General features: G+C 35.0%; 2 protein-coding genes across 6 annotated transcripts in view; both read left to right on the top strand.

Annotated features, from left to right (window-relative positions):
• Nucleotides 1-24051, top strand: part of btbd2b (BTB domain containing 2b) — a 1074195-nt gene that overhangs the window by 875206 nt on the left and 174938 nt on the right. The window lies entirely within an intron of this gene.
• arhgap45a (Rho GTPase activating protein 45a) overlaps nucleotides 1-24051 on the top strand; it is a 64923-nt gene that overhangs the window by 28214 nt on the left and 12658 nt on the right. For 4 of the 5 annotated variants that reach the window (XM_087241648.1, XM_087241647.1, XM_087241646.1 and 1 more), the window contains exons 3-17: nucleotides 1067-1213; nucleotides 3421-3505; nucleotides 6699-6771; nucleotides 7434-7509; nucleotides 10400-10531; nucleotides 11246-11307; nucleotides 11562-11672; nucleotides 13933-14013; nucleotides 15750-15929; nucleotides 18320-18457; nucleotides 18977-19167; nucleotides 21701-21828; nucleotides 23000-23101; nucleotides 23185-23283; nucleotides 23709-23872. In XM_087241648.1, coding sequence (XP_087097774.1) covers nucleotides 1067-1213; nucleotides 3421-3505; nucleotides 6699-6771; nucleotides 7434-7509; nucleotides 10400-10531; nucleotides 11246-11307; nucleotides 11562-11672; nucleotides 13933-14013; nucleotides 15750-15929; nucleotides 18320-18457; nucleotides 18977-19167; nucleotides 21701-21828; nucleotides 23000-23101; nucleotides 23185-23283; nucleotides 23709-23872 — 1769 coding nt within the window. Of the gene's footprint in view, nucleotides 1-1066; nucleotides 1214-3420; nucleotides 3506-6698; nucleotides 6772-7433; nucleotides 7510-10399; nucleotides 10532-11245; nucleotides 11308-11561; nucleotides 11673-13932; nucleotides 14014-15749; nucleotides 15930-18319; nucleotides 18661-18755; nucleotides 19168-21700; nucleotides 21829-22999; nucleotides 23102-23184; nucleotides 23284-23708; nucleotides 23873-24051 lie in introns of those variants that run through there. The other variant, XM_087241649.1, reaches the window with a different exon arrangement.

Raw genomic sequence — 24051 nt, 5'->3', positions numbered from 1 at the left:
CATTAATATTCTATGGCCTAATTAGTAGACATTCATTTTGGAATTATTGCACACAAATATCAATGTCTTCGCAGCATTAGTTAGATAGTTGTTTCTGGTTTTTGTCAGTCCTATTAATGTTGTTTTAAAATACAATAAATCCCTTAAAAAACAATTTGCAGCTGTGCTCATTCATTTTTGGTGGGTGCTCCTAAATTTTTTCTGGCGCTCCTAAAAATTTTTTGGTGCTCCTAAATTTTTGAAGTTGGGAGCACCGGTGCTACCAAGTAAAAAAGTTAATTTCGAGCCCTGCCCATTGAAAAAAAGGTGTATAACACTGTCATAATAGATGAAAATCAGCTAAAAAATCACATTATTTTTTGTTTGATGCATGTAGTTGACCATTAATTTGCTGTATGAAAAAGGTGTTTTTCAATCAGGCTACCATCGCAAGTATATTTTATATTTTTCGTGGCTATTTGGTGTTTAGTCGTATGAAAATGTACCATTTGAAAAAGGAGACGTGGTATCCAACCCCTGCCTTATGGCAACAATGTCCAACAATAGACCCAACATAAAAAGTTTACATTTAAAACTTTCCTTATAATTTATAATTTAGTTGTTTGAAATGATTTAATTGGTGTTGCAGGATTATGATTATGAGCTTTAACACAGAACTTATAAATGACACCTTATACATACTTTCCAACAACTCATATTCAAACAGCTTTCTTCATTCTTTTTTTGTTGAATACTATTAAAAACAAGCACAATAGTGTATTATCATGTATACAACATACAGTAAATATAAATATTTTCTCCAGTAAATGTGAAATAAATTAAAAAGTGAACAAATGTGTTTGTAATGTTTTTATTTAAAAACAGAAGTTATAAGAGTATGGTGACATATATATAGTGTATATATATATATATATATATATATATATATATATATATATATATATATATATATATATATATATATATATATACAGTATATATAAATTGTGATGAACTATACACAATGCACATGTTTTCAGTTTTGTATATTTGAATCTGTTGTGTTATTTCTCATGTGTTTGCGCAGTGAAAGAGGAGCCGCGCAGCCGTCCAGCCGTTCATGAGTGTTTAGGGGAAGTTCTGCGTGTTTTGCGGCAGGTGATCAGCACATACCCTCTGCTGAACACTGTGGAGACGCTCACTGCAGCAGGAACACTCATCTCTAAGGTCAAAGGTCAGTCCTCATCATATTCAACACCCTAAACACTCTCACTAGTGCTGTGTGATGAGGACAGAAAATTGTGCTATTTTTTTGCCTGAATTGCAATATTCAGTATAAAGTGCTGAGCTAAATTGAGTACACCCAGTTATTAAAATGAAGATTCTTATCCATTTCTCTGCAAATATGGGTAATATATATTGGTACTTTTAAACATTAAACAGATATTTATCAAAATAATACTTTAGGCACTGAACATCCTTAGAAATTTTTAGATAATACATTTAAATTAATGCAAAAAATTAGAAAAAAAACCCCGAAGACATTCGGAAATTGAAGACATTTTTGCTTCTCCTAAATGTTGCTGTTTTATTTAATATTTTTTCCCTGACATATAAATTTGGGTGAGCTCATTTCAAACCTTTTTCATGTTATTTTGTTAGATTAGCTCCAGATTTGGCTTCAGTACTGACTAATCTAATGTATATGCACACATATAATATTGTAAAGCTTTCTATAGTAAATATTCAATTAAATTAGAGATTTGTGAGGGGTGTTAAGCAATGTATATTTCAGTATTGTACATGTTTTTAAAAAGTGACATTTCTTTAATTTTTTTAATCTTTCATTTATATATTTTATATTAATTAATTCTTAAATTAAGAAGCATTTTCAAGATTTGTTTTTGGAAATGAGTCATAGGCTGCGTCCGAAACCGCCTACTACTCAGTAAGTACTGCATGTGAATTTAAACGTACTATTCGGCCGTTAGAAAAGTGCGTTCTATAAAGTATGAACGTGAAAAGTATGAATGGAATTCGGACGTACGACATTCGCCATTTTGTCATGATCACGTGACCTGCCTGCGTCAATTGCGTCACTTTACTCCTATTCATGAATTCTCTCGCGGGGCATCATGGGATAGCGCAGCATGCATGGGATGCGCACTCTAGAATCTCGCCGGAAGTAGTAAGTCATCCGGGCACTTCTCGCATACTGATTTTCGAATTCTATGAATCCGGACATACTACTCGGCTCACATACTGATTTTAACGTACTATATAGTATGGAAGTATGTGGTTTCGGACGCAGCCCATAATTAAGTGTTTTCTTTTTGTTGTTGTTGCTTGAAACAAGTGGTTACCCACTTCTTTCAAACAAAAACAAATAATCTTGTTTTTTAGCTTAGAATAACCTTATTTTTTTTACATCGTTGGCAGATTATTGTGGTTTTTTCAAGTTATAATTAACTTATTTTTCACTTATTCTAAAAACAAGACAATGTTTATGCTTGTCTAGGAAATTCTTATTAAATTAAGAAGTTTCAGATATTTGGACTTGAAACAAGACACAAACTCGAATGCTGCATTCACACCAGATGCGGATGAAGCGTCAAGCGTGAGTGATTTACATGTTAATTCAATGCAAAGACGCAAATAGACATCTGGTGGTGCAACTTGCACGAGTAAAGCAGCGCGAGTTGAGTGTTTTGCACGTTTGATGTGCTTAAAGCACATGTCGCGCATTTCACGCGAATCGTGCCGCGTTGACCAATCAGGAGCTTTCTCTTGTAGGGGCGTGATTATGATGTAATGCCCGTTATTGGTGTCCTGAGGGGAAATCCTTTGCCGACACCAGAAAACAGCTCATCAAACTGGGCTCGGCTCAGACTGAAGCACCGCTGAAAGCCTACATCATCCAGGTATACTTTCTGGAGGAGTTGATGAACCCACAGAGCTGGGTGCACCTCTGAGGGGATCTAGTGGACTCAGACATCCATGTTAGCCAGTTAACAATGGAGCTAGAGTCACCAGGCAAACAGAAGCCCTGTCCATAATGCAAATCTACGTCTATGGGGAAGTGAATTTGCCACTCGAATGAAGCTCAAAATGTTCACGTGCTTATTTACATGCGAACATCGCAGTTTATTCGCATGTGCCACTTCTAATGTGAACACACCGTTAGTAAGACTAGCATTTTTTGCAGTTCAATTCTTCTGTTTTTTATTTTAATCACTATTTCATACCAAAAGGGCTGTATTTTTTGGCCAAGCCACATTGTCACCAACAAGAGCCCAGACTTTCTATACCAGTCACACAGTTTCTGACTAGGTCTCTTTCCTCTTTAAGTGATGTGACTTCTAGTTTTATTTGTTATTAAAGCAGAAGCACATGTTTGTTTTGGACGCAGTGTGAAGTTGTTCTCTTCTCCATGTTTGTCAGGGTTCAGTTATGAAGGCACCACTGACGCTCAGAAGAAAGACTTTGAGAAGGCCATTGAGACCATTGCTGTAGCCTTTAGCAGCAAGTAAGACCCAACAGTCTGCTTTCACACTCATTACACACTCATTAACATACTCATATTTTATTTCAAAGCAATCAGAATTAAAAGCCCAAACCATATTTAATTATATGAATATTTATTTCACAGATAGATTGTATTGCACCAAAAATGTTAATGTATTGTCTATTAATAAAGTAAACATTATATACTGTATTTAGTAACACTTTAAACAATGGAACATTAATAAATGCTAATGTATTTACTTACATGAATAAACCACGAACAATACATTGATGAATGTATTTAAGTTCAAATATAGTTGTATTAAAAAGAATTAAATTTAATAAAAAATTGAATTAAATGTAATTTTATATATATATATATATATATATATATATATATATATATATATATATATATATATACATATATATATATATAATTATATATATAATTATTATAAATAATTATTATAAATATATATATGTGTGTGTGTGTGTATATATTTAAGAAATTATATTTAATAAATATATGCATTTATAATAATGCACACTCATTATGTGCTCATTTACATGTTAAAATGTTGATGTATTAAATATAATTAATTCAATTGTAATATAATATACTTTGTAAATAGTATTTGAAACAAATTTGCATTTATGTTTTTGCACACTCACCTCCTGCCTGTTTATATTATTAAAGGTTAAACATATAGTTGAATTAAATATAATTACGTAATTACTTTTAAAATATATAATTAATTATATAAATGAAATAATAATATATGGTGGCACGGTGGCTAGTTGGTTAGCACTGTCGCCTCACAGCATGAAGATCGCTGGTTTGAGTCCTGGCTGGGTCAGTTGTCATTTCTGTGTGTAGTTTGCATGTTCTCCCAGTGTTGGCGTGGGTTTCCTCCAGGTGCTCCGGTTAAAGTCCAAACACATGCGCTATTGGGAAGTTGATGAACTAAATTGGCTGTAGTGTATGAGTGTGTGTGTGTGAATGTGAGAGTGTATGGGTGTTTCCCAATACTGTTTTGCGTCTGAAAGGGCATCCGCTGTGTAAAACATATGCTGGAAAAGTTCATTCCACTGTGGCAACTCCTGAATTAGAGACTGAAGCGAAGGTGAATGAATGAGTAAATAATATTAAATAAAATGCTGTTATCTGCATTTGGGCGAGGCAGTGGCGCAGTGGGTAGCACGTTCGCCTCACAGCAAGAAGGTCGCTGGGTCGCTGGTTCGAACCTCGGCTCAGTTGGCGTTTCTGTGTGGAGTTTGCATGTTCTCCCTGCCTTCGCGTTAGTTTCCTATGGGTGCTACGGTTTCCCCCACAGTCCAAAGACATGTGGTACAGATGAATTGGGTAAGCTAAATTGTCCGTAGAGTATGAGTGTGTGTGTGTGTGTGGATGTTTTCCAGAGATGGGTTGCGGCTGGAAGGGCATCCGCTGCTAAATTGTCCGTAGTGTATGAGTGTGTGTGTGTGTGGATGTTTCCCAGAGATGGTTGCGGCTGGAAGGGCATAAAAAAAAACGCTGCGTAAAAAAACTTGCTGGATAAGTTGGCGGTTCATTCCGCTGTGTCGACCCCGGATTAATTAAGGGACTAAGCTGACAAGAAAATTAATGAATGAATATCTGCATTTATATTTATTATTATCACTAATTCAATTTTAAATTGTAATTGTATCTAAATAAAATATTGAGTAAACATATTACCTTATATTTTAAAAATATATTTTTTATTTAATTATATGATTTATTTTAAAATTTAGCAAATAAGGTTACTAATAATAATATTTGTTTCTTTTTTATGTTTTTAACAGGTGCTTTTAATCAAATACCTGCAAATGCAACAGCAATAGATGATATATGTCACTTATTTTTCCAGCGTATATAAATTATTGTAGCGTCTCTCTAAATTTAGATTATTGCTGGCTCTGTAACTTGAATAAATGTAAACCTGTTTTTTTTTTCCTGTCTCTTTGGAGTCTCAAGACTCTCTAATATGAAAGCTTGACTGTTTTGCAGATGCTGATTTTATCTTAGAATGATGATAAGATCAAACTTATTTTAATATCTTCCATGGTTCTGTCTTGAAGTCTCAATAACTCAAAGGTCTTACATACTGAGCTAAAATAAATGCAAGAAAATAAGCTGTGATATCAATATAAACTCAAAGTAAAATATGTCAAAATGTTCTAGGCCAGTGGTTCTCAAACATTTTTCACCAAGTACCACCTCAGAAAAAAATTCTCTTCAAGTACCACCATATTGACCGGTATTGAAATACAGTAGCGTAGTTGACCTAATTAAGCAGCTAAAGCTCTGCACAGTTCAAAAACTAGGCAGATTAATTACTATTATTATGAATATTTATTATTGTCAGCCTCTTTAACCATTATAAATAGTTTGAACATTAGCACTGATGCGCTTTCAAGTAAAAAAAATAAATAAAACGTTAATGTTTAAATTAAAATGTACTTTTAAAAGTTACTAAAAACGGCACTGTTCTTAAAAAGTAAAAAGACAACTGCTGTACTTAAAGGTAAAGTATTATCATAAAGTAGCCTATTTATCAAAACCTGGAAATGTTGTTTGGACCTCATAAATATAGGCTATACTGTATGTCATCATATTCATCAACTCTTTTTGATAATTTTTGAAATATAAGTTGCATGTATATATGACTTATTTGTATATCTTTTAAATATAAACATTAGCGTGCATTTTAAATAATCAAATTGGATTTAAATATTCAAATGAGAAATTAGATCTGCTTACTGTGGGTTAGAGTAGGTTTTGTGTGTCAGAAAAGCAAGTGATTGAACTATACCTGTCTACATTGGGAGAAATAAATACGGGATACGCCCACAACAACCGTTGCAAATATGGGGAAGAAAATTAGCTTCAAATGATAGAACACATCAGACAATTGAAAATAAAATAAAAAGTTTAGCCTATTAGAATCAGTTTACTGATCACGTCAGTGTTATCGTACACGTTAAAGGGATAAAATTGTGTTCATTTTTTTTCTTTAATTATTCAGCGATTCCTCTGCATACCAATAGAAGGAAGCCTGCGTAGCACAAGTGGTACACATACCACAGTTTGAGCTGCTCCATATTCACTTTATATGCTTGATTTAATTTGAGAGGTGTGTGTGTGTGTGTGTGTTTGTTTATTTCTGATCAGTGTTTTCTCTTGCCATCAGTGTTTCAGAGCTGCTGATGGGAGAGATTGACAGCACTACTCTACTGTCCCTGCCACCCACTGAGAAGAGCAGGGTGAGTGTGTGTGTGTGTGTGTGTGTGTGTGTGTGTGTGTTTGTGTGTGGGCCGTTTCCTGTGTTGTCTCGTAAGCGTTTAGTTTCCTCCACACCTCTTTACAGACTCTCTGCTGAAGTGATTCTTCAAGACACATTTCTTAGAATAACACCGCTGATGTATCAATCATTTCAGCTGTCCACAAGACACATTTCCCTAAATACGTCAACATATTTTACCATGGAGCTGTGGATGAGTGTTGAGATTTCAATATCAGTCGAGAAAATGAGCTATAAAATGGATTTGGTGTCACTACAAGCTGACAAACAAAAGCAACGTATGTTTTCTGGCACAAAACAGGCAGAGTTTTAATCCAATAAGTGGCTCTTCAATATTATTGTCATTTACTATAAGATGAAGTAATACTGCAGCAGAAAATCCAAATGTACCCAACATGCCTCAGAGGAGGAAGTGATTAAACTACAATCTCACCGCATGTGTCTGATGCTGACCTCAGCCGCAAACACTACATCAAGTGTGTTTACAGTGCTTTAGTGCACATCAGTTGAAACAGGTTGTGTTCATTTTCTCTTATGAAGATGTGTGTGTGTGTGTGTGTGTGTGTGTGTGTGTGTGTGTGTGTGTGTGTGTGTGTGTGTGTGTGTGTGTGTGTGTGTGCGCAGTCGATGGAGGATCTGTACAGGTTGTCTTCAGGTCAGGGCCCTGAAGGAGGAGGAAAATACGACCAGCAGGACTGCAGTGAGTCAATTGCTCATTATGTTGCCTTTATTTATTTTAATATGCTTCTAGTTTCAGTTTTACTTAATAATGTAGGAGCATCCTGGGGTGCATTTCCTAAACAACAACGTAACTCGCGACTGAATTATCATAGTACGATGCATTGTATGAGGAAAGAACAATGTAGTGACGAGTGTTTCCCAAAGCCGTAGTTCAGGGGTGTCCAAACTCGGTCCTGGAGGGTCGGTGTCCTGCATATTTTAGTACCAACCCCAATTAAACACACCTTAACCAGCTAATCAAGGTCTTTCTAGGTATACTAGACTTCCAGGCAGGTGTATTAGAGGAAGTTGGAGCTAAACTATGCAGGGCACCAGCCCTCCAGGACTGAGTTTGGACATGCCTGCCATAGTTGCTTTGATGCAGATCCATCAGTAGAAACACGTTAGTTAACGTATAACATCCATAATGATGCTTTAAACAAGGGTGTGTGTGTAGGGGGGTGGGGGGTAGTTAATTAACTACATGTTAATTAATTTTTGTGCAAATTATATTGTTTTACACGCCCTTAACAAAAATTCAATAATAGTTTTGGTAAAAAAACATGCACTCGCTTTCCATGTTAGGTAACGTTTTACAAACTAATTTCGAGAGGAGCACATGATATGATTGACTACAGCTGATCCTCATCGCTAATCATTAGCCAGCCTATTAAATCATTCCAGAATTACTATAAATATTCTGCCTAAACTTCATTCCATATCTTCGTTTTGAAAACCCCCCTTCTCTATCCTTCCCTTCTCCCTCCTCCACAATTCTATGTTCGGGTGACACGGAGGCTCAGTGGCTGGTGCTGCTGCCTCACAGCGGGAGGGCCAATGGTTCAAGTTCTAATCGAGCCAGTCGGCACTCCCTGTGTGAAGTTTGCATGTTCTCCTCGTGTTCACGTTGGTTTTTCCTCGGGTGCTCCGGTTTCCTCCTACAGTCTAAAACCTATTGTAGTTGTAATAACAGTAACACGCACTTAACGCATACATACTGAATCAATTAGAACCACCGTATTAACCAAATTATAGGTAAGAAACGAACTGGGGGCTCTCAAAAAATACCTGATCTCGTATCCCTCCTAATGCTCATTGACCAGACGCGGGGACCTTGGGCTCATCTATCTCCGAGCTCAGGGTTCTCTCCCGGGACAGCATGCCAAACCTGCTATTACAGTCAAGCATTATCTAAATGTGAATTCTTGAATTGAAATATATATATATATATATATATATATATATATATATATATATATATATATATATATATATATATATATATATATATATATATATATATATATATATATATATATTTATTTTCATATATATATATATATATATATATATATATATATATATATATATATATATATATATATATTTATATATATATATATATATATATATATATATATATATATATATATATATATATATATATATATATATATATAAATCGTTAATAGTTGTAATTTACAGTAGGCTATTTATTAATAAATGAAAAAAATCCGGCGAGGCAGTGGCGCAGTAGGTAGTGCTGTCGCCTCACAGCAAGAAGGTCGCTGATTCGAACCTCGGCTCAGTTGACGTTTCTGTGTGGAGTTTGCATGTTCTCCCTGCCTTCGCGTGGGTTTCCTCCGGGTGCTCCGGTTTCCCCCACAGTCCAAAGACATGCGGTACAGGTGAATTGGGTAGGCTTAATTGTCCGTAGTGTACGAGTGTATGTGTGGATGTTTCCCAGAGATGGGTTGCGGCTGGAAGGGCATCCGCTGCGTAAAAACTTGCTGGAAAAGTTGGCGGTTCATTCCGCTGTGGCGACCCCGGATTAATAAAGGGACTAAGCCGACAAGAAAATGAATGAATGAATGAATCAAAAAAATCCTACTTAATTATGATAACAATTATATATCATATAGTCCTACAGTACAGATAGATTTCTTAATAAATAACCTATAAATTAAAACCATTAATGAATGCTAGACTGCTTTTAAATAACAGGTCACCTATAGCTTTCGTCATGAGGCACGGCTGCGTTCAAAATGGCATGAATGATTTTAAAGTGCACTGCGAAGGGAGCACAATTGTCAATATGAAGATCGTTAAAACTGAACTGTAAAAACACTATGAAAGCAAATTACACATCAGAGAGATGACCTTAATGCCTTTTTTTTCCAAGTTTAAATGTTGGAACCTGCTTAATGAACAGGGCATAGGGAGGATAACTGGGAATAGAGCACAACCAGGAATTATGCGTCTAACTACAGCTCCAGAGGTGTAGTTGCAAGCATACAAGTTTAGAGTTTGTGAATGTTTGTTGGAACGATGGATTTGGGAAACGCCAAATCCACAAATTATGTTTGTAATGGCGGAACTTGTAACCTTATTTGACTAATGATGGTTTTTGGAAACGCACCCCTGGTTAGTATACATTACTTATGTTAACCATTTTCAACACGTGTATTGTTCAATTAAGTCTGAATAATGCTTGGGGTCCTGGTAAATCAGGGGTCACCAATCCTGGTCCTGGAGGGCCGGTGCCCCTGCAGGGTTTAGCTCCATTTTGCCTCAACACACCTACCTGGATGTTTCAAGTATACCTAGTAAGAGCTTGATTAGCTTGTTCAGGTGTTTTTGATTAGGGTTGGAGCTAAAATCTGCAGGACACCGGCTCTCCAGGAACAAGTTTGGTGACCACTGTGGTAAATAATCATTTTTTTTATTTAATTGTTTGTTTTTTATACCAAACTCCATATAATTTTCTGAATTTATTTATTATTTTTTCTATTTTTATTTGTTTGGCCTCTATTTTATTGGCTTAAAAAATCTAAATAAAAATCTGTTGGTTTGTTGTTGCGTGTCCGCAGTCAGTCCTCAGGAGGTGGATATTCTCCTGCAGCGCAGTGAAGGCGGCGTCGACTCGGCTCTGAGTTACTCCAAATCCATCGCCAAATACATGAAGGACATCATCAACTACGTCGACAAGAGAATTGCTCTCGGTAATCACACACTGCACATTCACTACATCTGTCTGCTGTTTCTTGACATGCATTTTTCAAACATGAAACTTAATTCATTCATTCATTATTTTTCTGCTTAGTCTCTTTATTAATCCGGGGTCGCCACAGCAGAATTAACCGCCAACTTTACGCAGTGTTTTACGCAGTTTTACGCAGTGGAATCCCTTCCAACCGCAACCCATCACTGGAAAACATCTATACGCACTCATTCATTCACACACATACACTATGGACAATTTAGCCTACCCAATTCACCTGTACTGCATGTCTTTGGACTGTGGGGGAAACCGGAGCACACGGAGGAAACCCACGCAAACACACAACATGCAAACTCCACACAAAAGCGCCAACTGAGCCGAGGCTCGAACCAGCGACCTTCTTGCTGTGAGGCGACAGCACTACCTACTGCACCACTGCATCGCCTGAAACCTTTATAATCATGATATATTTATAATGACAGTCTAACCTATTAGTACAGGCCAAAATATGACAATAATTGATCATCTCAGCAGCAGTAATGTGCAAAATAATGCCAGTTTTGGTCAGTTCAGTTGCTTTGTTTATATTTTGTGCCTCCAATACAGTCGACTGATGATGCATTGTGAAAACACTCTATTGGTGATTTTGTGAACTCCTTATATGAATGCAGTATGAATAATTTTTACATATATTATTACATATTTTTTGTCACAGAGAACGAGTTTTCTAAAGGTCTCCAGAGACTCTACCAGTCCTGCAAACAAAACATCATACAGGTACATAATTATGCCACCCAATGGGTGTGTTTAGTAGTATTTCTGCAGCCTAAAGTAACACTTTTAAAGTGTATGATGTAAAAGCATCAGGCATTGTGAATTTGAATAGGTCATTAATGATTGAATGATTATGTTCTATGTAAATACAGAATTATGAGTATGAGCTGTTTCTCAAAGTGTTGCTGATTCTACATTGATGTCGTGTGTTTATAGTAAGTGAGTTTTCTTATAGTAGTTTTCTCTGTTTCTCTCAGGATCACATGCCTCTGCTGTCCATCTTCTCTCTGGCTCTGGAGCAGGACTCTGAGCAGAGCTGCGGTTTACAGCAGACCACAAACAACATCTACACACACTCCTTCCTACAGGTGACATGTTACAGCAAAATGACACTGCGAAGATATGTTTTGCATTAGTGGGTTAAACAATGTTATGTCTAACAAAAATAATGTCCCCTTGCAAATTTTAAAGTAAATATCATTAAATATTAAACAAAGTTTATATTTATTATTTAAACATAATATATATATATATATATATATATATATATATGGAGCTAATCTAGCAAAATAACTTATGATAACGGCCCTTAAATTTGCCCAGATTTATGTTAAGTAAAAATATTAAATCAAAAATTTAAAAATAGGAAAAATCAAATATATTAAAATTTGATAAAATTTTGCAATTTATAATTTTTTCCCCAATATTTAGCATGAATATAAATGTATTATCGTTCTGTTTCTAAAGATGTTTGGTGACTAAAATATTGTTTTAAAAAGTATATTTGTTATTTGTACAAACAGTTTGTACATACATTATTATATACACACACACACTCACACAGTGCATCCGGAAGGTATTCATAGCGCTTCACTTTCTCCACATTTGTTTATGTTGCAGCCTTATTCCAAAGTGGATTAAATTCATTTTTTTCCTCAACATTCTACAAACAATCCCCCATAATGACAATGTGAAAAAAGAGTTTTTTGAAATTGTTGCAAATTTATTAAAAATAAAAAGCTGAAAAATCACATGTACATCAGTATTCACAGCCTTTGGCGTGAAGCTCTAAACTGAGCTCAGGTACATTCTGTTTCCACTGATCATTCTTGAGATGTTTCAGCAGCTTCATTTGAGTTCACCTATTTTCAATTTAGTTGATTGGACATGATTTGAAAAGGCGTACACCTGTCTATATAAGGGCCCAGGGTTGACAGTGCATGTCAAAGCACAAACCAAGCATGAAGACAAAGGAACTGTGTGTAGACCTCCGAGACAGGATTGTCTCTAGGCACAAGGCTGGGGAAGCTTACAGAAACATTTCTGCTGCTCTGAAAGTTCCAATGAGCACAGCGGCCTCCATCATCCGTAAGTGGAAGATGTTTGGAACCATCAGGACTCTTCCTAGAGCTGGCCGACCATCTAAGCTGAGTGATTATGGGAGAAGGGCCTTAGTCAGGGAGGTGATCAATAACCCGATGGTCACTCTGTCTGAGCTTCAGCGTTCTTCTGTGGAGAGAGGAGAACCTTACAGAAGGACAACCATCTGTGCAGCAATCCACCAATCAGACCTGTATGATAGAGTAGCCAGACGGAAAACACTCCCCGCCTGGAATTTGCCTAAAAGCATCTGAAGGACTCTCAGACCATAAGAAACTAAAATCTCTAGTCTGATGAGACTAAAATTGAACTCTTTGGAGAAAAGCAGGCAGCGCTCATCACCAGGCTAATAGCATCCCTACAGTGAAGCATGGTGGTGTTGGCATCATGCTGTGGGATGTTTTTCAGCAGCAGGAACTGGAAGACTAGTAAGGATAGAGGGAAAGATGAATGCAGCAATGTACAGAGACATCCTGAATGAAGACCTGCTTCAGAGTGCTCTTGACCACAGACTGGGGCCACGGTTCATTTTCCAACAGGACAATGACCCAAAGCACACCGTCAAAATATCAATGTAGTGGCTTCACAACAACTCGGTGAATGTCCTTGAGTGGCCCAGCCAGAGCCCAGAGATAAATCCTATTGAACATCTCTGGAGAGATTTGAAAATGGCTGTACACCATCGCTTCCCATCCAACCTGATAGAGCTTGAGAGGAATGGGCAAAAATTCCCAAAGACAGGTGTGCCAAGCTAATGGCATCATATTCAAAAAGACTTGAGGCTGTAATCGCTGCCAAAGGTGCATCAACAAAGTATTGAGCAAAGGCTGTGAATACTGATGTACATGTGATTTTCAGCTTTTTATTTTTAATAAATTTGCAACAATTTCAAAAACTCTTTTTTCACATTGTCATTATGGGGGATTGTGTGTAGAATGTTGAGGAAATAAATCAAATTAATCCATTTTGGAATAAGGCTTTAACATAAAAAATGAGGAAAAAGTGAAGCACTATAAATACTTTCCGGATGCACTGTACATAATTTAATAAAATGTAAAAGGAGAGCTAAAAAGATTTGTTTTCATGCATTGTTCTCAATATAGTTTAGACTTTTTCAGTTCTCATATCTGTTTTTCATTCAGAATTTTGGATAACATAGATATGTTCTTGTCAGGTGTTAACCCAAGTATAATTCTAATGAAATGCAATAAACCAAAGCTTACTTCTTTCTCTCCTTCTCCTATTCAGCCAATGACGCAGCGCAGACAGGAGCACGAGAAGAAGCGCAGAGACATTAAAGAGCAGTGGCAGAGGGCCAAGAGAAAACTGGTAGACAATCACCACCAACCACAAAAACACAACACAACCCTGCCAGAAGAAGACAAAATTATTTGCCCTCCTGTAAAACTTTCACTCTGTTTTAAATATTTCCCAGGGGATTTTTAACAGGAAATTTTCACAGCATTCCCTATCATAATATTTCTCCTGGAGAAAGTTTAATTTTAGGCAACAACATTTGAGTTTGTCTGGAATGAAGTTTGTCTGGATCAAAATATATATATATATGTCAATATATATATTGATAGTGCTCAGCATATATGAGTTGACCCCTCTCACATCTTTTAAACAAGTATTTTCTATAGGAAGCTTCACAATATTAAATTTCTGCATATACATTAGATTAGTCAGTACTGAAGCCAAATCTAACAAAATAACATGATAAAGATTCAAAATTAGTACACCCAAATTTATATTTTAGGGAAAAAATTTGATTAAAAATGTTTTTAAAAAAGAAACAAAAAAATATAAAATTTAGTTGAAATTTTTTTAGATTTTAGTTTTTTTTTTTTGCAACATTTTGCATGAATTTGAATGTGTTATCTTTCTATTTATAGATATTTGGTGACAAAAATATACATTTTAAAATTTTTTAAATTAGAATTTCTTTTTATTATTAAATATTATTTTAATAAATAAGTCTTGTCTGGTTCAGTTGGCATTTCTGCATGGAGTTTGGATGTTCTCCCTGTTTTGGCGTGTATTTTTTCTGGGTGCTCCAGTTTCCCCCACAAGTCCAAACACATGCGCTATAGGTGAATTGGGTAAACTAAATTGTCTGTAGTAAATGTAAGTGTATAGATTTCCCAGTCATGGGTTGCAGCTGGAAGTGCATCCGCTGCGTAAAACATATGCTGGATATGTTGGCGGTTCATTCCGCTGTGGCGGCCCTAGATTAATAAAGGGATTAAGCCTAAAAGAAAATGAATGAATGAATGAATTTTAATGAATATATCTGTGTAATTAATCTGTTTTGTTCAAATGCACCAAAATATATTACCTATATTTACTGAAAAACGGATAACAATAAATGTGTATATTTATCATCTACGGCGTCGAAAAGACATAAAATCTGCTGTACAAAATTGAGATATTGCCCTGAGTTGCGATGCCTTACTGCACAGGTGTCAAACTCCGTTCCAAAAGGGCCGCAGCTCTGCAGTTTAGTTCCAACCCTAATTAAACACACCTGATCAAACTAATTGAGTCCTTCAGGCTTGTTTGATGCCTACAGGTAAGTGTGTTGGAGCAGGGTTGGAACTAAACTGTGCAGGGCTTCGGCCCTCCAGGCATTGAGTTTGACACCCCTGCGCTTACTGCATGCAGGGTGAAATTAAAAAAATTAATAAATTGCATTAGAATAACACCACTAATACCTGTATTGCTCAGAGTAAAATTGGAGGAGTGTCAGTGTATGTGACTGGTCAGAGCATGTGTGTAATATTAAACTGCACTTTCAGCTTTAGTATCCAACAAAATAACTGGTATAATATTATGTTCTGTCATCATAGCAAAGAAATTAGTCCTTATAAATGTAGTTATTAAAAATGTTATGTTTATAAATGTGTTTATAAATGTTTCTCTCTGTTAAACAGCACTTGGGAAATATTTGGAAAAGACCAAAAAATTCACAGGAGGTCGAATCATTTTGTCTGTATTCGGCTGTATTCACCTTTATTTAGCGTCAGCAATAATAGAGTTGTGTATTGTCTTGTATTATTGGTCAGGCTGATGCGGAGAGTAACCTGCGTAAGGCCCGTCAGCTGTACATGAGCCGCTGTGAGGAGTACGAGAGAGCCAGGACAGTAGCCAATAAGGTGGAAGAGGAACAAAGCGGAACAGGAAGCGGCTCAACCACTAAAGCTCTGGACAGGAAGAGACGACTAGAAGAGGAAGCACGCAACAAGGTCAGTGAAATCAAACAGGAAGTGACCTAACATGCAACACATTTCGTGTAAAGGGAGTGTGACTGTGCATTTGTGGTCAGATTTGGGAAGCAAACAGTGTTTAACAGATTGACATCATCTGTTTTAGTTACTGTTATTTTCCATGTAACCTTGCAGTAGTGTTAAAGTTTAATGCAATGAAGTAATTAACTTTATTGTTTAGTGCAATAAAGAAACATGGCAAGAAAAAATAATGTGTACCCAGCTTACAGGGAATGCACTTGGAACATTCCATAACATTGCTTAAAGGGCCATGAAAGCCCCTCGTTTCAGCAGGGTGTTTTCACACCTCTACTTTGGAAAAAGCCAGAAAAGTGGGCGTGTCCAGCTCTGCTTAGGGGGGAGTGTCAAAGGAAGAAAAGAGGCACGGTGTGGGAGTGTCTATTTGGGCACGCGACTGTGTTTACATGGGAATCTGTAGTCGAATTATTTGCCAAATTATTAAATGGTGGACTTTAACTGTCTTTCATTCAGAGAATTCATTCATGCCCCTCGCGACAAACAAGATATTTGATTCGAGGAACTACTCTAAGCGTGTATTTTTCATGCAATGTTTGATACCGCACGGCGAATGAGAGAAAAAAATCTCAGCATTTCCCGGAAACTTAGATGCACATAGCAGGTAGCGTCAGAAAGCCGCGTGTGTTATTCCGGTCACAAAATGCGGTGAAAATCCTACACGAGGTTAAATTTTGGTTGTGGTGCTAACGTGTTTACACTCGATGCAATAGTTTGTTCGATACGAACAAACTGAATAAACAAAGAGCACTGGTCACTCACTTACCAAATCTGTAGAGACAGGACAATCACCAGTAACTAGAGCCGCGTCTTTATGAAGAAGAGACTACAAGCGAATCTGGATCTCTGCGTTTGCAGATGAGAACAGCTCTCAGGTAAACAATAATCTTCCTTAGACACGTAAGTTATTGTTGTCGCGCGTCGCGTACACTGTAATCCACACGCGAGTCTGAGCTCTCACAGAGAGAAAATGAAAACAAAACTGAACTGCAGCAAACTATAAAAGCAACACTTCACGCTTGTTTTGCCAACACAACGTGGCGTCTCTGTCGTCTAAACACTGTGACAGTAATGAATATTAATGAAGTTGCACAATAGAGCGCGCTGATTGGTTTCAACCAAGCTTTACTCATGCATTAATGCATCACACTGTAAGACGTAATAAGACTCACTCTGGCACAGACGCCCAGTCTGCACGCTGGAATACGCTATTATGTCATGACCGTGACGCAGCTTCAAAAATTCTTTTTAAACCGGAAGTACGAATTTGCTTGAAATAACGCGAAAACAACCAATTTACACTTTTTAGTGAAATATAGGTGTCCTAATAGTGTTTTTAGCAGTGTGGGACATATATACGACTGTCAACAGCTCAAAACATGTGTTTTGGTGTTTCGTGACCCTTTAAAAGTTGTCTAAATGTTAGAATGGAACGTTATTAAAATAATGTTTTAATCAAATGGAACATTGAGAGAGAAACTTAATTTGATCTAATGAAGTAAAAAGCATTGTAAGAACATTAATTTGACATGAGACTGAATAGTTATAAAAATGTTTTGATTAACGTTACATTAACCAATTAATAACGTTATTACGTTATCTGAAAACCTGGACAATTTGAACATTCTAAGAACCTTCAATGTTTTTATAACTTACAGAGAATTTGAGGGAAGCTTTTTTAGAATATTAACATAATGTGCATGGAATGTTCTAGTAATGTTTATATAACATTCCAAGAACATTAATATAACATGAGACTGAAGCGTTATAAAAATGTTTTGAATAATGTTATTATAGAACCAATTAATAACGTTAATACATCGTCTGAAATCCTGGACATTCTTCTAATGAAGAATAGCTGTAACTTTAGAATAACGTCCCAATAACGTATAAAAACTATTAACTGAAACTCAATGAGTCTTTAGTAAGTAATTTACCAACAGCTTGTTCATGATCTATTACTAATTTATTAAGTATAATTATAAATCACTAAAATACAGTTAACAAGTCAACTAACAGCTTGTAAGTTATCTATTGGTCATCTATAAGGCACAGTTATAAATATTAACAAACTATTAACTTTTATTTAACAAGTCATTTAAAACCCATTAACTAACAGTTTATTAATGATCTATCAACTAGTTATAACAGATAGTTCTAAACTATCTAATATCTTTAGATAATTCTAAAGTGTTACCTTAATAATTCAGACTTCAACTGTATATCATATACTGAACTGTATCGTGACCCTGAAACCAAAAACTCAATCAAACCCTAAGAAGTCTGTATTTTTGCACCCCTAATATGAAGTGTGTATTGCCTTTGGTCTACAGGCGGAGGAGGCTGAGGCCACGTATCGCACCTGCATCGCTGATGCCACGACTCAACAGCAGGAGCTGGAGGACATGAAGGTGAACGTGTTAAAACAGATCCAGGAGCTCATCAGACAGACGGACCAGATCCTGCGAGCGGTGAGACGCATGCAGAAATCAAAACAATTCACTCCACTCACAATTCAGCTTCAGCTTAGTCCCTTTATTAATCAGTGGTTACCACGGCGGAATGAACCGTCAACTTATTTAGCATATGTTTTACACATCAGACGCCCTTGCAGCCACAACCCAGTACTGGGAAACACCCATACACACTCATTCACACACACTCATACACTACGGCCAATTAAGCTTATTCAATTCCCCTATATCGCATGTGTTTGGACTGTGCGGGGAAACCAGAGCACCCGGAGGAAACCTACACCAACACGGGGAGAACATGCAAACTTGAACCAGCGACCTTCTTGCTGTGAGGCCACAGTGCTAACCACTGTGCCGCCCTTGTTTTGAAAGTCTACCAGGAAAAACATTCTCCATCACATTTTATTTGAAATACTCTATTTGGGACACTCTAATCTTAATCTTGCACTCTGATCAGGGCTGCTGGTGTGTGTGAATATGGATGACTGTGTGTTTTTGTTTTTCATATCTGTCCAGTGCACCATCTCGTATTATCAGACAATGCATGTGCAGACCGCAGCACTGCCGGTGCATTTCCAGACGCTGTGTGAGAGCTGCAAGCTGTTTGATCCGGGTCAGCAGTATGCAGCGTACGTCAAAAACCTGCAGCTGCGCACCGAACGGCCTCTACAGTACCAGTTTGAGCCATACTCTGCTTCCAGCCACCAGTAAGACAATAAAACTGTTCCTTCTGTGAAAAGCTTGTGAAAAAACTGTGCATGTTTAGTATTATAGCAATCAAAATAAACTAAAATTGAAATATGGTTTAGTGCAGTTATTAAATGGAAAAGGCTGCTTTTTATTTTTAAAATGGATTGCATTGTTGAGAAAGTTTGCCCGAAACTATTGAAAGTGAAATTAAGACAATAATAAATATTGACAATTAATAAGTTTTTATTTGGTTTTATTGAACATATATTATATTATATTATATTATATTATATTATATTATATTATATTATATTATATTATATTATATTATATTATATTTTATTATATTATATTTTATTATATTTTTTATATTATATTATATTTTATTATATTATATTACATTTTATTATATTATATTATATTTTATTATATTTTTTTGAATTATATTTTATTATATTGTATTATATTTTATAATATTATATTTTATTATATTTTATTATTTTATAGTATATCTTATTATATTTTATTATATTATATTTTATTATATAATATCTTATTATATTTTATTTTATTATTTTATATTTTATTATATAATATTTGATTATATTATATTTTATTTTATTTTATTTTATTATTCATTTCGCCACAAAGGAATGAACCGCCAACTTATCCAGCATATGTTTTACACAGCGGATGCTCTTCTAGCTGCAACCCAATACTGGGAAACACCCATGCACACTCATTCACTCACACACACACACACACACACACACACACACACACACACACACACACACTCATATACTTCAGCAAATTTTGTTTATTTAATTCCCCTATAGCGCATGTGTTTGGACTGTTGGGGAAACTGGAGCACCCGACTGGGAGAACACAGGGAGAAAGTGCAAACTTGCACAGTAATGTTAACTGACCCACCAGGGACTCGAACCAGCGACCTTCTTGCTGTTGGGCAACAGTGCTAAACACTGAGCCATCGTGTCGCATTAGATTATATTATATTATATAAATTATTATATTATATGATATTATATGATATTATATTACATTATATTACATTTATTATATTATATTTATTATATTATATTATATTATATTATATTGTATTATATTATATTATATTATATTATATTATATTATATTATATTATATTATATTATATTATATTATATTATATTATATTATATTATATTATTAAAAAGTGTGGTCACCTATTATTATTAGGAACAGAAAGACAACAAATTCAATTAAACTACAAAATTTTAACTACATGTATAAACTTTTATGGTTCACTTAATGTTTTTTCTCTTTATTAAAATTTTATTTTATATTTTTATTTTACAATTTTTTTAGGTAGTACTGTTAAATTACTTACATTTAGCATTTTTTATTAAGATTCAAGCAACTTACATGGCAAGGGTGTCCATTGTCCCCTGTGTTAATCTTGCTTGAAATAGAACCCCTTGCAATGGCAATTAGGTAAAGACCCAACATAAAAGCTGTAAAACGCAAGATACAAAAATGCACTGAACATTGTTATTATTTATTTATTTGTTAATTATGTACTGTTATCAATTGAATTTGTCATTCATTTACATATTTATTTTCACATTTTTAACCATTTATCTTTTCACTTTTTATTTTTATTTATTTATTTTTTTAAGTATTTTGTTCTGTAGTTCAAACAAAACCCAATAAATATATTTTGGGGGAAAAAAAGATGATGATAAAAGACAAGTGATGATAAAATAAGTACTGCAACTCATCAGAGAGTACCAGTATGTAAATGCTTTAAGTCAAGTACTGAATAATCTAATAATGCATATACACAAATATCTTTATCCTAAATATTGTTTATCTCGATTAATGGTTTTTCATAATCGTTAAAAGCCAAAATCAAAATCGGATTTTCGATTAATTGCACAGCCCTAATATATATATATATATATATATATATATATATATATATATATATATATATATATATATATATATATATATATATATATATATACACACACAGTTGAAGTCAGAATTATTAGCCCCCCTGAATTATTAGATCGCTCGTTTATTTTTTCCCCAATTTCTGTCTAACGGAGAGCAGATTTTTTCAGTAAAAAATATTTGACTAGATATTCTTAAAGACACTTCTTTACAGCTTAAAGTGACATTTAAAGGATTAACTAGGTTAATTAGGGTAGAGTTAGGGTAATTTGACAAGTCATTGTATAACAGTGGTTTGTTCTGTAGACTATCCAGAACAAAGAATTCCTACAGGGGGCTAATAATATTGACTTTAAAATGGGTTTAAAAAAAATCAAAAAGTACTTTTATTCTAGGCGAAATAAAACAAATAAGACTTTCTTAAGAAGAAAAAATATTATAGGAAATACTATGAAAAATTCCTAAATCCGGTCAACATCATTTGGCAAACATTTGAAAAAGAGAAAAAAATCACAGGAGGGCAAATTATTTGGACTTCAACTGTATGTTTGACAATTTGTTAATGAAGGGCATTTCTATTATTGCTATCAGGCAGTTACTTCGTACCCGGAACAACAGCCTGTCCAATGACCAGCGACAAAACAGCTGTGAGGCTCCTACCACCCCTGAGGAGGCGGGGTTTGGAGAAGGAACTGTGGTTAAGCAAAGACGAGGTCAAGGTAAGTTACAGACAACTAATAGACAGAAACAGATGTTTTATAGAGAACACACACAACACAACACAGTCTTACCCTATAAATTAACCTGAACTAAGTGTAACAGAAGCCAATTTTTTGATGATTGCATATAGTGTTGTGCAATATAACCATTTATATACGGTATGGACAAAATAAAAAGTCTAATGTTTAATATTATTATGCTTAATTGTTTATATTGTTTTGTCATGAAATGCATTATTTACATTAATACTTTTTTATAATTAACATACATGCAATATTAAATTATGGGATGCAGACAGAAACATGAAGAGCATCATGAGAAAGTTGCAATCTAGAAAGTACGGTGTTAACATTTTGCATGTTATATAGGGATATTTTTATTTTTATGTTGAATCTGTTATCATTCGTTTTTGAAAAGTGTTTAATATTTTATTATTATTTATTTTATATTTCTACATTTTCTTATAAAAGTGAGAATTATGATCACTTATAAATGAGTATATGCTTCAAAATGTAAAAAAAAATATATATGTATAAATTTATAAATTTAAATATATAAATTTATATGTAGTTAATAAATATCATTGATTTAATTGACAGAAATGGTACTATATCATAATAACCATTGATATATACAGTATATTGATAATCGGTAACACTTTACAGTAAGGTTGTATTAGTTGATGTAAGTTAATGCATTTACTAACATGAACAAACAACAAACAACACATTTATTACAGTATTTGCTCATGTTAGTCAATGAAAATACAGTCATTCATTGTTAGTTCATGTTAACTCACAGTGCATTAACTAATGTTAACAAGCATGAATTTGGATGTTAATAATGCATTAGTAAATGTTGAACAACAATTAATAAATGATGTACAATTATGTTTATGTTAGTAAATACATTAACTAATGAAACCTTATTGTAAAGTGTGACCTGATAATCAATGATATATATATATATATATATATATATATATATATATATATATATATATATATATATATATATATATATATATATATATATATATATTGTTATCAGGATATGAGACGTATGTCTTATATTGTGAAATTAGATTTTTTTTTTACATCATTGCCCAGCCCTATTTGCATGCACAATAAAATAAATAGTGAAGAAGTGTGTGCTGTTTTGTCTCTGTAGTTCGGGATCACCATCAGGCTCATAAGTCCTGGCCCTCCACACTGAGTGACACTGACAGTGTTGGTCCTGGAAGTGGACTGGGCTCTCCCACCAACAGCACTGGTCTGTAAAAAAATGTCAGCTTTATACAATTAATGAGTAAAAACACTTCAATAAAATAATATCGTTTAATGTTTTGATCTTAGGAGACATCTCAAAGCCGTCAAGGCCAGTGTCTGCGGCCACTTTATCATCCAATGAAGATTTAGAGGAGAGAGATGGTGCCATGACCCAGTTCGAACAAAGTAAGTAATCGATTACAAGTCAGTTCCTTCATTTATTTTCCTTCAGCTCAGTCCCTTTATTAATCAGGGATCGCCACAGTGGAATGAACTGCCAACTTACACAGCGAATGCCCTTCCAGCTGCAACCAGTACCGGGAAACACACATACACACTCATTCACACACTCATGCAGTGTAGCCAGTGTAGTTCATCAATTCCTCTATAGCGCATGTGTTTGGACTGTGGGGTAAACCGGAGCACCCAGAGGAAACCCACGCTAACACGGGAAGAGCTTGCAAACTCCACACAAAAATGGCACATTTTTGAGATTTGTTCCTATCTATTTTCTGATCACACACACCAAACTTTACACTTTTTTTTATTAATTATTAATTGTAATAATTAATTATTATTATTAATGTGTCTTTATGTTTGTTGTGTTTTAGGCATAAATGGGATTGAACCAGAAATCGTGGCTCCCACTGGACCGTTCAGAAACGTGGGATTGTCCAAAGCTGCAAAAACCCATCGGCTGCGCAAACTTCGCACGCCATCCAAGTGTAGAGAATGTGACAGCTACGTTTATTTCCAGGGTGCAGAATGTGAGGAGGTGAGACTGAAGATAGCCCAGTAGGCAGGGTTGATTCATTTTTGGTAGCCCAAATGGACAACATAATAGCTCTGGGACGTCAGGCTAGCAGTTTTGAGAACCCTGTTTGTCAGTCAGTCAGTCAGTCAGTCAGTCAGTCAGTCAGTTAGTTAGTTAGTTAGTCAGTTAGTTAGTTAGTT

The sequence above is a fragment of the Danio rerio genome, chromosome 2 (genome assembly GCF_052040795.2).
Source record: "Danio rerio strain M-AB ecotype USA chromosome 2, GRCz13ab, whole genome shotgun sequence".
Taxonomy (NCBI): Eukaryota; Metazoa; Chordata; class Actinopteri; order Cypriniformes; family Danionidae; genus Danio; species Danio rerio.
This window is presented reverse-complemented; position numbering and strand designations above follow the sequence as displayed.